Source organism: Bidens hawaiensis, unplaced genomic scaffold, assembly GCF_021521415.1.
Source record: "Bidens hawaiensis isolate Kalapana, Puna unplaced genomic scaffold, B.hawaiensis_p1.1 tig00002307_1, whole genome shotgun sequence".
In the NCBI taxonomy this organism is placed as follows: Eukaryota; Viridiplantae; Streptophyta; class Magnoliopsida; order Asterales; family Asteraceae; genus Bidens; species Bidens hawaiensis.
In genome coordinates this window covers 1,887,447-1,901,811 of record NW_027491124.1, presented here as the reverse complement: position 1 = coordinate 1,901,811, position 14,365 = coordinate 1,887,447, and the positions used below count along the sequence as shown (strand labels likewise).

At 34.9% G+C, this 14,365-nt stretch overlaps 2 protein-coding genes across 2 annotated transcripts; both read left to right on the top strand.

Annotated features, from left to right (window-relative positions):
* The first annotated feature begins 972 nt into the window (after nt 1-972).
* LOC143616733 (F-box protein CPR1-like) lies at nt 973-2,389 on the top strand. The gene has a single exon (XM_077089485.1). It carries the CDS (start codon nt 973-975, stop codon nt 2,095-2,097), a length of 1,125 nt encoding a protein of 374 aa, XP_076945600.1. The 3' UTR covers nt 2,098-2,389.
* Nucleotides 2,390-8,890: 6,501 nt separating this feature from the next.
* On the top strand, nt 8,891-14,157 carry LOC143617089 (uncharacterized). Its single transcript, XM_077089749.1, has 6 exons — nt 8,891-8,986; nt 9,635-10,094; nt 10,168-10,236; nt 10,806-10,916; nt 11,528-11,703; nt 13,752-14,157. Exons 1-6 carry the CDS (start codon nt 8,891-8,893, stop codon nt 13,944-13,946), a joined length of 1,107 nt encoding a protein of 368 aa, XP_076945864.1. The 3' UTR covers nt 13,947-14,157.
* Nucleotides 14,158-14,365: the final 208 nt, after the last annotated feature.

Sequence of the window (14,365 nt, the reverse complement as noted above, 5' to 3'; positions counted from 1 at the left end):
GACACTCCGACAACTATTTTTCTTCATAGACTCATACTAATAAAAACGCATCTCATCACTCCACCCCCCACCCCACCCCACTTGTAAAAAGAATACCCCTCTCACATGAAACACATTAAGACATTCCCTTTATAAAATATATATAATAAAATTAAAAAGCATGAAAAACAAACTCACAATATCCTCCTCCTTGTAATTATTATTATTATTATTATTATTATAAATAATATAATGGCCCCACCGTGAACCTAACCCTAAAAAGCTCCTCCGTGGTTCATAGATCAACTCTCCGATTGACCGTAAGTTGTTCCATTGCTTTCATATCTCTTTGATTCTGATTCTCCGATCATCGATCGGTGTATTTCTGCTACCGATCACTCTCAATTTTGTATCTGATTGTTTTAGAATCATAATTGATCTTTATGTCTTCACTATAATTGATTTGTCTTTGATTCTTTTATTTGTTTATCAAACCCCAGTTAATCCACAGCAAACTCCCCTTGAATTTACAATCATTTTATTATTATTATTAGTTTTATTTTTATTCTAGATTAATATTAGTTATTTTGACAAAATTTAATATTCAAAACAAAGATACTTCTTCTACATGGATGAGCATAAACCCGAGACTGACCCGGTTCTTTACAATAGTCTGTTTCCAGGTCCTAAGACTACTATTAATCGGGCCCGGGTCATTACATAAACTCGGTAAGACCCACCGATCAGACCCGCTTAATTACAATAGGGTTGGGTCCCGGGCCCTGAGAATACCGCTAATCGGGTCCGGTCGGGTTCGCTGGTCTGACCAGTTTGCACACACCTACTTCTACTCATCATTATATTCATCATCATTTAATTCATGTTAAATGCAGTTTCATCTTCACACTTTCATTTCATATTTCAGGTATGTGAGTTGCTATTAATTATTATAACTTGAAGGCAATCATTGTTGGCTTTTGGTTTCGGTCAACGATGAGTTGCATACCAAGGAAGCATAATGCATCTCCAAACGGGTTCTCGGGTCTTCCTAACGACTTACTTTTCAAAATTTTCGTCACGCTACCCGCAAAAGACCTAGTGAGGCTAAGGCGCGTATGCAAAACATGGTATAGATTGATTAACAGCCCTAATTTTGTTGAATCTCACATGACTCGTTGTGAACCGGTTCTTACGTTTCTTAAGCGTTACCCCGAACCCCGACCAAATATGTTCTCAATTAATGCTAATAACGGGCGGTTTACACTCTTCAAACCATCGTCTTCCAATGAACGAGATTGTGAAATCCATTTAATGGAGTTTACTCATGGAAAGAACAAAGTTGGTACATTTGACGTATGCGGGTTTGGTAATATTCTAGCAACCTGTAACGGTCTAATTTTGGCAACAAACAAGTCGGGAACTTTATTGATATTAAACCCAACAACTCGAAAGCTCGTTTCGATCAAACCAGGAACCATAGTCCATCCGCGTGACGAGTCATACGGGTTTGTGTTTAGCCATCGCGCACGAGAATACAAAATCGTGCACTTGCTTCGTGATGGCTCCGGGCATGTAGACAGTGAGATATTGAGCTTGAAAACAATGTCGTGGAAGGGCTGCACTGTCCCGAGTTTTGGATCTTTTAGAGACTTCGTTCACAAACCGGTTGTTGCCTCAGGGGTCGTGTATTGGCTCCCGGGAGTCAGTGGTGTTGACCACTTTGTCTCAATGGACATTGACCATGAAAAGTTTGTTACAAGTGCGCTTCCGGTTAGTAGCACTGGGTTAACCGATGGGCTTTTGGAAAACCAAGGTTTGTTGAACTTTGTTGGCCAAATGACGGTTTATAGGATTCAGGTTTGGATGTTGAAAGCGGGTCAATGGGTCAAACGGTACACTATTAATATGGATTATGATATAACGGATATGGTTCCCGTGTTTATTACAGGAAATGGAAAATCTATGATCTTTAAGATGCTGAATGATGAGGTCTTTGAATATGATGTGGAAGAAGATGAAATGAAGGAGGTGTCTGTTGACGGGAATCGGAGTTTTGACTTGGCGTTTTCGCATGTGAACACACTCGTTTCTTTGGAGAATTCTGCAGCGTTGTGGTAGTAAGTGGTAACGGGTTCGGGTTGTCGAATCATGTTTTGTTTATATCTGCATATAGTAGTGTTCGTTATGACTTATGTTATATGCATTTACTGGTGTGAAACTTCTTAACTTGATGATCTTGTAATAGATGTAGCTATTGTAACTGGTTTTCTTTTTATGGCTCGAGTCATGGTTCGTGGAGATGAAACCGGATTGAACCGAACCGGGACCAAAACATTTAATGAGTTGAACCGGCTGGAACCGTCTTTAAGTTTGAGAAGTAATGTTATCTTAAAAAAAGCTGGTTTGGTTTGGTTCGGTTTTGATCATGAACTTACCGTCTCCGACACCATCCCTTGGTTGTTGTTACTCGAGTTGTTTGTCTTCTTTTGTTGTAAGACCGTGACACCATGTTCTTGTAGGGTGTTCGTAAACTGTTAAAGCCGACTGAGCTGTTCAAAGGCAGGTTTGAGATCCAAAGGATTCGCTTTACGGTTTGTTGGTTTAGTGGCCCAGTCTAGTTTGGAACTCGGAACCTGTAAACTGAACCGTTGGTTTAACTTTTGTTAGATTATATTTTGGAATACGAGGTCATGTGTCTGCAGTATAATAATAAACCATCTGTCATTTTTAACGTTCTAACACAAGCTAATATTTTAAAAAGAGAAAAAAACAAGGTATAAAGATCGGTTCATACTGCCAAAACCAAACCCTTAAACTATCGAACTGTTAAAATCGGTGTCACTCACCCAGGCTTGCTCGGTTTGTTTGTCATTCCTTGAAGCCATAGATGGTAGGGGTGTGTGTGAAACCGTAAAAAAACAGAAAGTTTTCAAAATTTTAGTTCGGTTTCAGCTCAAAGTCGAGATATGCACACCCGTTATAGATGGTGGTCTGACCCACAATTTTAGTCAAAACCGGCTGACTCAAGAGGACCGGCATTGCTGCAAGGATGCCCAGTCCTTCATTGTCTTCCTTTTGATTTCCGTCTTCGATAAAACAATCAAACATGGAACTATAGAAATACCGTTAGAGCATGTTTGGGATTGAGTTTGAAAAATGCTTATTGGCTTATTGGTGTTTTCAAAAAACCAATAAGTTAAAATGTGTTTGGCAATCACAAAAATCCTTTTTATAGGCTATAGGTGCTTCTGGCATATCTTTTTATTTTTTTAAAGAAAATTATCATGTTTTGTTATACGAAGGTTACTTTTTTCGGGTTCAAACTGAGATTAATCAAAATATTCTGCTTATACAACAAAATTTTCCCCTTTAATGTTATAAAATTCTTCAAAATATTCCGCCTTCTCTATTTTTGGATTTAAAGCGTTATTAAATACATGGTGACATTCAATGTTATATAGAGCACAAAAAGTTTTGAGTAGCACCGGTGGATGGCATCAAAAAATCTTTTGTGATTTACTTTGGTGGTGTTTGTTTTTTTACAAAAGATCTTCATGGCCTCTTTTGTCTGCAGCGCGCAGACACGTGTAGACATTGCCCTCTGCATACTGTTTGTTTTTTCGACGATGTTTCATTAAAAAAAAGTCTGTGCGCCCTCGTCTTGGTGCAGACTTGGACCATAGTCTTCCAACCTCTTCTAAACTCATTATTTCCATCAGATATCAATTAAGTTATTAAATTTTTGTTAATTGAATTCTTGTTAATTGATTTGTTCAATTGCGTTGTTAAATGATTAGTTTTTTCTTTTTTTTTGTTCAATTATAATTTTGCATAATTGTTCAAGCATTATTAGTTTTTAGTTGAAAAAAGTTTGTAGAAAGTTAAGGATTATAAAAAGTCTATAGAAAGCTTTTAGTTGAAAAAGGTTTGTAGAAAGTTTTGGTTTATGTCATCGGCTTGTGAGTTGTTTTAAGCTCGAGTTTTGGCTCGTTTCATTCGTTATGTATAAACTATCTACTTTCGAAAACAATTGAATAAACTTTTAGGGAAAAAACATTCACGTGGAAAATTGTTAATGTAAGTTTTATAATTTGCTAGTTCATAAGTATAAAATTTGGATTTATATATTTTTAATTGTTGCTGGATAATTTTTGTTTTTGGTATAGAGCTTATATTGAAAGTTTTAGCAGTCTGCAGACGTTAAAAAACAAACAGTCTTCTTCTTGTATAGTGCAGAGGTTTGGTCCATCTCTTCTGCTACAGATATCTGCAGATGTGGTCCGCAGACTGCAGACATTTTACCTCTGAAAAAACAAACAGCACCTTTGTAAGATAACCTACAAAGGTGTTAAAATGAGCGAGTATACAAAATTGTCTATCATCAGAGCATATCAGAGCATTCATAATAGCTCCTCTATAATTATGTGAAAGAGATCTCTAAATTTTTTAAAGGGTTGTAAGTGGTTGTGTGTTGAGAATTATGTGAGAGAGATCTCTAAATTTTTTAGAGGGTTGTAAGTGATTGTGAGCGAAGAGAAGAGAAAATTTTAAAGAGATGAGTAAATCTGAATCATCCTCTATTTATTTTTAATATATTTCAAGGTGGGTGCGAGTGGAGGAAAGAAAAAAAGGATAATAATGAAGATGTAAAAAAGTATTATTGAATTGTATATGAGAAAAAAATGTAATGTTTTTTATTGTAATTATAGAGATAGATATATAAAAGCTGCCGAAAATGCTCATAATGGTCTGTTTTTCAAAATAAGTTAATGGACGAGATTTTTTTAAGGATACTGGATTCTAATAATTTTAATTTTGACTAATTGACTTGTGCTAAGTTAACTTAAGAACTAATCATTCTAATTTTGACTAATTGGCTAATGCTAAGCTTAACTTAAATAAATGTACAGTGACGTTCTCAACTTTCTACTTATTTTCTTTCACCGTATTTTTTTTACTAAGTCTAACCCCGTTAATTTTTAATAATGTGGACCACAACGTTACAAATATAGTGACTCGGAATCCCTATATGGTAAAATAATAGATACAATTATAAAGTTAGTCCCTGACATTTTCTTAAAGTAACAAAATTCGGCATTAAGGTTAAAAAGTTATAAGTATGGGTACTAAAGTTTTAATTTTGTAACAATGTTATGTACTAACTTTAACTTTCGTTAAAACTTAACGAAATTTGCATTAACTCGTTGTCGTAATGCTCGGTTTTACTAATGCCCAGGCTTCAACACTCGAATTTTACCAACGCCCGATTTTACCGAGCAAATAAATATCATTTTGAATATATTTTTTTGTATGTTAATCTTTTTATATGCTAATTCAACAAATTTATATTTTGGGTTTATTAATGTACTTTTACTAACGTAACTAATACCAACCGAATATGCGTCAACTCACTGCTATAACACAATCTCCGGTTTTACCGGTCGAATAAATATTGTTTGAATCGACTAATTTACATACAAACTGAACAAAATGACCCAATTACAGCAGATAGACAGGTAAGCGGGTAACAACTCCTACGGATCCTAAAATTACCATATTGTTTTAAATATGGTAATTTTAAAAATAGCACGTTATACGAGCTCCACTATTTTTTTAAAGTATGTTAATATGATGAATTTATTTTTTAGGCTTAGTTTCGGTACCATAATGAACGTAGACAATACAGACCGAATTCACGTTGACTCACAATTACAACGCCTGAGTTTTACCTACCGAATTTGTCGCGTAACGCATGTGTAAATCACTAGTTGCCATACTAATTAAAATGTGAAATTCTAAAATATTCCTAAACACAAATATGTCAAATAATTTAGTGAGAATGTGTAATGACAATAACTCTCTAAACTTTTTTACACTTTCTGTTAACATTTCACGGATGTTAAAGTTAATATCTAGCATTGTTACAAAATTAAAGCATTAGTATCTATATCTGTGACTTTTAAATCTTAATACCAAATCTTGTTACTTTAGGTAAACGTTAGGGAACAACATCGTATTATTTTTAAAATTATTATATCTAAAACAATATTTATTCGGCTGGTAAAACTGGGCCTTGTCTTGCAATAGCGAGTTGACGCGTATTCGATGGGTATTGGTTACGTTAGTAAAGGTACCTTAATAAAACCCAAAACATAAATTTGTTGAATTAACATATAAAAAGATTAACATACAAAAAATTAAAATATTTAAAACGATATTTTTTCAGTTGTTAAAAATTATTAAAGTTCAAGCGTTGAAGCTTGTGCATTGGTAAACCCAAGCATTATTACGACGAGTTGACGCAAATTCCGTTAACTTTTAGCGAAAGTTAAAGTTAGTACCTAACATTGTCACAAAATTAAAACTTTAGTACCCATACTTGTAACTTTTAAACCTTAGTACCCAATATTGCTACTTTAGGGAAACGTCAAGGACTAACTTCGTAATTGTGTTAAAAAATTAGTTTCAAATTAAAATTATAATTTTCTAAGGGACCCACTTGTTTTTAATAATTTTCTTTTAAAAAAAAGGATATTGGCTTTTTAATAATCTCCTAACTTTCAATTTGTTATCCACGACTCCCAACTTTCACCTTATTTTCTTGCACCACTCCCTGCCTAATGGAACACTAACCGCGTTAGTGTTGTGGATAAAAATGTCATTCGAATTAGTTGATGGAGTGAAAAAGAAATTTAATTTGTTTAACAAATACCCAAATTTGCCTCCACCCCACACTAGATCAAGCACCACCACTCCATCACCGGCTTTAGTACGCCTTGCGCTGCCGCTCCTCCAGCAACCTTTCCACTATCTCCCTCATCATAATCAATGGCTCCTTCATCACCCTCCGGTTACTCTCTCGTCGGAGAAACCGTGCAACTTCGCATAGGCTTTGCTGCTATAACCCTAGCTACGGTTGTAGGCAAAATAAAGAACCGTTGATATTTTCTTTAATCGCTAGAACTATTCGAGTAAGTCATAGATCGGGCCGAAAGATTTATATGTTGGAGAAGCCGAATCGTTTGGAACTTGCCGGAACCCCAATCCTTCTCGTTGGATAATCGATTCTAGGATCAACGTCAATACTGCTCCGTCTTTCTTCCCTCCATCCCCTTCTTCCTGCAACATATGTGTGTTTTTGAAGGAAAGATGCTGCAGGTGGGTTGGTGTGATGAACCAGAGGTGTAAATGGAGGTGGTAGTCTGATGACCGACACTGGAGTGGTGATGCTTGATCTAGTGTGAGGTGGAGGCAAATTTGGGTGTATGTTAAACAAATTAATTTTCTTTTTCACCCCTCAACTAATTTGAATGACATTTTTTGTCCAAAACACTAACGAGGTTAGTGTTCCGTTAGACGGGGCGTGATACAGAAAAATAGGGAGAAAGTTAGGAGCGGTGGGCAACAAATCAAAAGATGGAAGTGTTATTAGCCAACAGGTGAAAGCTGAGAGTATTAAAAACCAGTATCCCTAAAAAAACCCAATCTGTTTGGTATGAGGTAATGGAACGGACGATGGAATGGAATGAACGTGGTAATGGAACGGACAAAAGAATGAAATGAGTTATTACAATTCCAGTGAGATTTTGGTTACTACATGGGAATGAAACGAATGATTACTCTGTGTTTTTTGGTAGGTAGGAAAAAAAGAAAAAAATAATAAAATTAAAATGGTAGTAAGTGGAGGTGGCGGTCGTGGCATTGGTGAGCGGGATAATGGATGGTGGTAGCGGGTGATGGTGAGTGACGGAGATAATGGTGGTTGGAGGTGGGTGATGTTGGGGGTGGGTGGTGGAGGTGGTAGGCGGTGGGCAGTAGTAATGGGGGCGGCGGGTGGTGATGGTGAAGGGTGGGGGCAATTGTTGATGGTGGTGGCAGGGGGGTGGCAGTGGTGGGCGGCTGGTACTGATGGTGATGGTTGGTGGTGGTAACGGCGGCGGTGGACGGCAATGGTAGTGGTTGGTGGTGGGCGGCTGGCACGGACGGCGATGGTTGATGGTGCTAACGACGGCGGTGGACGACAATGGTGGTGGTTGGTGGTGGCAGCGGTGGTGGGTGGTGGTGAGGGAGGGTGGTGGAGGTGATGTAAGATGAAAGAGGGAATTGAATGAAAAAAAAAACATGGGGTATGGACGGAATGAAATTGTGGTGTTTTAAAGGGAATGGAATGGACTATGTAATGTGTCATTCTATTCCTTTGATCAGCCAAACACACTTTTCTCCATTCACTCACAATCGGTCATTCCATTCCGTCCTCCATTCCTGCATACCAAACGCTACAAAAAAGTCCGGTGTAGATAACTTTTGAAGCCCAAAGAATTTTTCGATTATTTTAATGTTATTCTCTTTAAATAAGTAAATATTTAAAATTTTTGTTTTAATTTCGGTTGTATAAATAACTAGACGGTGTAGAAGACACGTAAGCTTAAAACAAAACCTAAACCATGGTTATCTCCGTATGTACGTCTTTGATTCCCTCACTCAAACTCTTCCTCTAGGGTTTCTCTTCGCTCGTTCGGTTAGGGTTTCTGTTCGTAAGTTTAATAATAATAATAATTCATCATCCATATAACTAACTCTTTCAGTTTTCATGTTTCTTATTCCGATCATCGCTATTTGACCTTATTTTGTTGGTATCAAATCCTACGCGTTTTGCTACAATCATTTATTTGTTTTTTTATTGAAAATAATTTCCAAATAATATGTTTTTCAACTGTTATCATCTGTGTGTGTGTGTTTTTTTTTTTTTTTAAATTTTTTGTAATTGATATAAAAGAAGAATCATTCATAATGAGTAGATTTCAAACAAAGATGAACTTTCTAGTGATATGTAGCAGATTGTCTTTCTTTTAATAATGCTTTGTTAATCTTGTAACATAACAATTATTGTTTTGGCAGGCTTGCGTAATATATGGATTCAATGGATCTTAAAGGGATTGCGTGGGTCGGTCATATATACCAAAAGTTTGAAGCCATGTGTTTGGAGGTTGAAGAAGCTATGTCTCAGGTATCATTCTTACACAAGTGTGTTGGAGCAGATGTCCGCTTATTTATATATGTAAATGATGTGTCACTTTGCATTTGGAAATCATTAGTAACTTTAGGTTGCATCACTCGGTTTTTCTTTTAGTGCTTGGATATACAATTCTCGGAATGTTTAATCGTCAAATTATCAGTTTTGCCTATTTATTTTCATACCTGCTGTAACAAATTTAATAATTTAAGGGTAAAAGTTGGGAAACTTTTGCGCACACACCATAATTTGGACATTTTTATCCTTTTGATTTCTTAAGATTGGACATGTTTAGTCTATTTTGAAAGTTTTTAACCTAATTTGGACGAATATAACCTAATTTGGACAAAGTTTGAAGCAACGTGTATTGGAAGTCACATGACTCGGTTTTTGGTGGTTGGATATACAACTTCTCCTTTTGGTTATCTGAATGTTTAATAGGTCAAATTTTCAGTTTTGGTCAATCACTTTCATATGCCAATGCAACATTGTTTTGTATGTATCATTTAAAGGGTAAAATAAGATCATTCTATTTACCCATTTTTAACCTAATATGGGAAAATTTTTGGACATTTTATTCTTTCGATTCCTTAACTTAAATTTGGATGTTTTATTTAACCTAATTTGGACATTTATCTCCAGGAAACAGCTAAATATGTTGAAAATCAAGTGCAGACAGTTGGCGCAGGTATGAAAAGATTCTGCTCTGACGTCATGCAGGATTTGCTTCCACCATCATCAAAGGATCTTTCTAGAGTTGCCGCTGCTGACTTGTCACTTAACCCGTATCTTGAATTTGGAATACACAAAAAACCGGTATCAAGCATTAAGGAAGATGATGCTACTAAGATCAGCCCTGTTCGTGTCAAGGGTATTTCTGAAAATAAATCAAACTCCAAGGATGATCTTTGGGAAGACTGGTCTGCTGCGTCTTTTAATTGGGAAATAAGTGATAAAGATGAAGAAAATAATTCTGCCCGGATGGTTACAAAAGCGTTAAATGAAAAACCGAGCACAACTGTGTTTTCTAAGTCGCGTCCAAAGATAGTGAACAGATCTAGACGTGTGTCTTCTAGTAACATTGTAAGGGCTGAACGTATAGGTAATTCTTTGTGAATACTTTGCACGTTTATATATATCAATACTTTTCATGTTTTCGGTTGTGGACTGTGCAGGTACATGTGAAAGTAGTGGTTCTAATACATCAACTTCTCAGTCTGTTGGTGGAGTTGTGTCTCATACAGGTAACATTTATGAGCTCATGGTTTCCATATAAAGTGATTTTACATTGATCAAAAACCATGAAAACGAATACCGGTACCAATTAATCGATACCGCTTCCAATGTTCTGTTGGAATCCATACCAATACTAGTTCCAACAATACCGATACACGTAGCGCCAGTTCTGATGTTTGGTTGGAATCATGTCAGTTCATCACGGTACCGGCACTCGTATAGCTTACGGTACCAAAAAAAGCTCTATTTTCAATATAAACTCCATTTTCAACAAATTTTATATTGGGATGTCGAGAAAAAAAGGTTAAAACAACTGCACATTCAACTTTTTTAAAAATTTAACGAACACAAGTTTTAGAGAAAAAATTAAACTGAATCATAAACAACCGAGTTAAAGGTGCATATTATCTATAGTGCAAGGGGGGGGGGGGTAAAAATGAAACTTAAGTTGAAAAATTAAACACTATTCACACTGACGTGAAATTAACATCCGATATCAGAGTGTACCACCAACACTTCTGGAAGTATAATTTTAATTTCTAATTTTGTATTGTTTGTTTTACCTTTTTGATTGCAGATTTATGTGAAAATAACGCGCACGCGTGTGTTTCTTCAATAAGCTCAAATGTTATTAATAATACTAAGTGCGGTCAATCTGTTGGTGATGAGGTTTTCAGGCCTGATACAGGTAATGAAGTTACACAAATTCATTTTGTTTTAAGTTTCTTATTACCATAAGCGGTTAATCTGATAGCCAAACCAAATTGTGAATTTGGTTTTTGGTTCGGCTCCTAATCGTGAATTGTGAATTTGGTTTTCGATTTCACGAATCTTGCTTATTCCGATTACCTAACCGAATAATAACTGGATAAATCGGATAACTGAACCGAATTGTGAATTTGGTTATTGGTGCAGTTCCTATTCGTATTTGAATTGTGAATCAGGTTGTCGGTTCGGTTATCTGTTCCACACATCTTGCTTATTCGGATAACCAAATCGAATAAACCAAATAATAAATGGTTTATCCAGATAACCAAACAGGTTTAATCGGTTGAATTCGGTTAATCAGTCAGACACATATCTGATTCAGATCAGTTGGTTTTCGGTTAGGAACTACTAGGAAATTCTGTTATGTTGAACACGTACTGATGTACATACCTGTAGAATTGTTTATTTTGTAAAATGTTAATAAGTGTCTTGGTTCTTTATTGTTAACGTCTTTGGCTCTTTCATTTTGTTTAATTATATTTCTTTATGGCTCGTTACAAATTTATTTTTAATGTCATTGATACTATATAGGAAGTTCAGCAGATTGCGATACAGATTTAGTTGAGGAAACTAAAAATGATGCTAATGAGCAAATCATGGAACCTATCGGGCATGAATCTGATTCAGAATTTGAGGAAACGTGTGTTTTAGTGGATGGAAGTGATTTTTGTATTAACCATAAGCAAGAAATAAGACGGTCATACAAGGTATTTATTTTTCCCTTTAATTTAATTTAATTTTTTCTGAGCATGTGTGAAGGCTAGAGGTGACAGTTTTGAACCGTTGTTTGATTGCTTAGCAGGTCAAACAAGTAAAATACCAAATACCTTAAACGGAAGCCTCCAAAATCATTTTATTCAAATAGTCAGATTATTAATGAAACAAAATGATTTTATCGTAAGTAGACACTAATTATTTGTAAAATGATGAATAGCTTTGACGAAAGCATTTGGACTAATTACTGCGGTGGGGTTGTATGGTTCCGTTTTGGCGGTCTAACGAGCCAGCTGTTTTAAGTTTTTGTTATTTATGTATGAGAAAATTACTGTTTGCGTCCCTTTGGTTTTAGGGTGGAGGCATAATGAGTCCCTGAAAATTTTTTTGAACTGATTGAGTCCTTGTGGTTTCAAAAATGAACCATTTGAGTCCATGCCTTTACTTAATTGTGTTAGTTTTAGGGGTAGATTTGGCATTTTACTTCTATATATATGCATTGTCACTCTGAGTCCTTGAACTTTCATAATTGGTCACGTTGAGTCCCCTTCCCCTTTTACAAAAATAAATGAACTGGACTAATTTTTTTTTAACAAAAATAAATAAACCGAACCACTTTTTCACCAAAAGTTAACGAACCGAACTACTTTCTAAAAATAAAGCAAAAACTAATTTTTTTCTTATCAAATTAAACGAACCGAATCACTTTTTTTAACTAGTAGTTCATTTCGTTTAACAAAAATAAACGAGTCGAACTACTTTTTTAACAAAAATAAAGGAACCGAACGCATTTTTTTAATAAAAATAAACGAATCAAACTACATTTCTAACAAAAATAAATGAACTGAACTTACTTTTTAACAAAAATAAACAAACCAAACTTATCTTTTTTACAAAAATAAACGAATCTAACTACCTTTTTTACTAAACGAACTGAACCACTTTTTTTACAAGCATTTATTTCATTTCGTTTAACAAAATTAAACGAATCCAACTACATTTTAACTAAAAAAGAAACAAAACAAACTTATTTTTTAACAAAAATAAACAAATCGATCAACTTTTTAACAAAAATAAACTAACCGAACTATTTTTTTGGCAAAAATAAACTAATCGAGCTACTTTTTTAACAAAAATATAATACTGAAATACTTTTCTTTAATAATAAATATACCCGTACATCTTTTTAATAAAAATAAATGAACCAAATTTATTTTAAACAAAAATAAGCTAACCTAACTTGTTTTTAAAAAAAATATCGTTGTAGCTTGCACCAAGGTAGAAGTAGTTACATTTGTTTAGTTTAGTAAAAAATAGTTTTGTTAAAAAGGTAGTTCGGTTCGTTTATTTTTGTTAAAAAAGTAGTCTGGCTCGTTTATTTTTGTTAAATAGTAGGTCGATTCGTTTATTTTTGTTAAAAAATAGTTTGGTTTGTATTTTTTGTTAAAAATGTTTGGTTCGTTTATTTATGTTAAAAAAAATTAGTTTGGTTGGTTTATTTTTGTTTAAAAAAAGTTCAAATCTTTTATTTTTGTTAAAAAAAAATTCGGTTCATTTATTTTTGGTTGATTATGGCTTGATTGGTTATAGTTTGGTGGTTAATTCTTTAATTTGGATGAATTTTTAAAGAGGGACTAAAACTGAATAATCACTTAACCACAAGGACTCATACGGATCATAAAAAAGGTAAACTAATAATTCCACAGCGACAGGGACTAAAATTGTTCGTTTCTGAAACCACAGGGACTCAACCAGTTCAAAAATTATTTTGGGGACTCATTGTGCCTTCGCTCTAAAACCACAGGGACGCAAACAGTAATTTTCTCAAAATTTTATTAATACAAACTAATGATTTTGATAAAATAACCTAGGCTGACCCCCCGCCGAATCTGGCTGGTTTTCATGTTCATAGTTAGCAGCTCGGTGCATTCTTTTTGTGAAAACCTGACCTTGATCACCCTTGGGTTTAATATTATCTATTTTTATTGGATGTTTGAAGCTTACATATTCTTGATTTAATATATAAATACATGTACTGCAGAAAAAGATTCAAAACGCGTTTTCTTTAAAGAAGAAATCCGCAAGGAAACAGGAGTACAAGCAACTTGCTACACAATATAACACCGTTGATGCAGAAACAAACATAAAATCCGACGTGGCGATTACACCTGCATGCGCTCTCTCAAGTGAACTAGCAACTCACGACTTATTGGAGACGGAATGGGAGCTTCTGTAAATGCCATTATTGACATCTTTGTAAATAAAGACCTATATATATGTTTGGTTTCGGCCCCGCTTTTCATCACAATCTAAAGTTAATTGTGTTTGAAGATGCCTGATGATCCCCTGATTCGTGGCAAGGGAGCTGTTAATATAATAGTGTTGATTGTGGAGAGTTTAATTTGTGTTTATGCTCGTATTGGATGCTGCAATGACTATATTATATGTGGTAGTTCTAGTTATGGATTTGAATAGTTTGAACGTATGCGATATGCGATTTTACGTGCTCAAGTGGTTTCTTTTTCTCAAGTTTTCTAGTTGCGTTGCCATATAGGATGGGGTTAAAATGACACATTTAGAAATGCATCGACATAGTTTGGTCGGTTTGAACGAAAATAGGTTCTTGAATTTTTATTTGTTTGAACATGCGGTATC

Coding starts and splice junctions, on each gene's coding strand:
- LOC143616733 (XM_077089485.1), top strand. CDS start 973: ATGAGTTGCATACCAAGGAAGCATAATGCATCTCCAAACGGGTTCTCG.
- LOC143617089 (XM_077089749.1), top strand. CDS start 8,891: ATGGATTCAATGGATCTTAAAGGGATTGCGTGGGTCGGTCATATATAC. Junction 8,987..9,634: donor TTGAAGAAGCTATGTCTCAG/GTATCATTCTTA, acceptor ATTTATCTCCAG/GAAACAGCTAAATATGTTGA. Junction 10,095..10,167: donor TGTAAGGGCTGAACGTATAG/GTAATTCTTTGT, acceptor TGGACTGTGCAG/GTACATGTGAAAGTAGTGGT.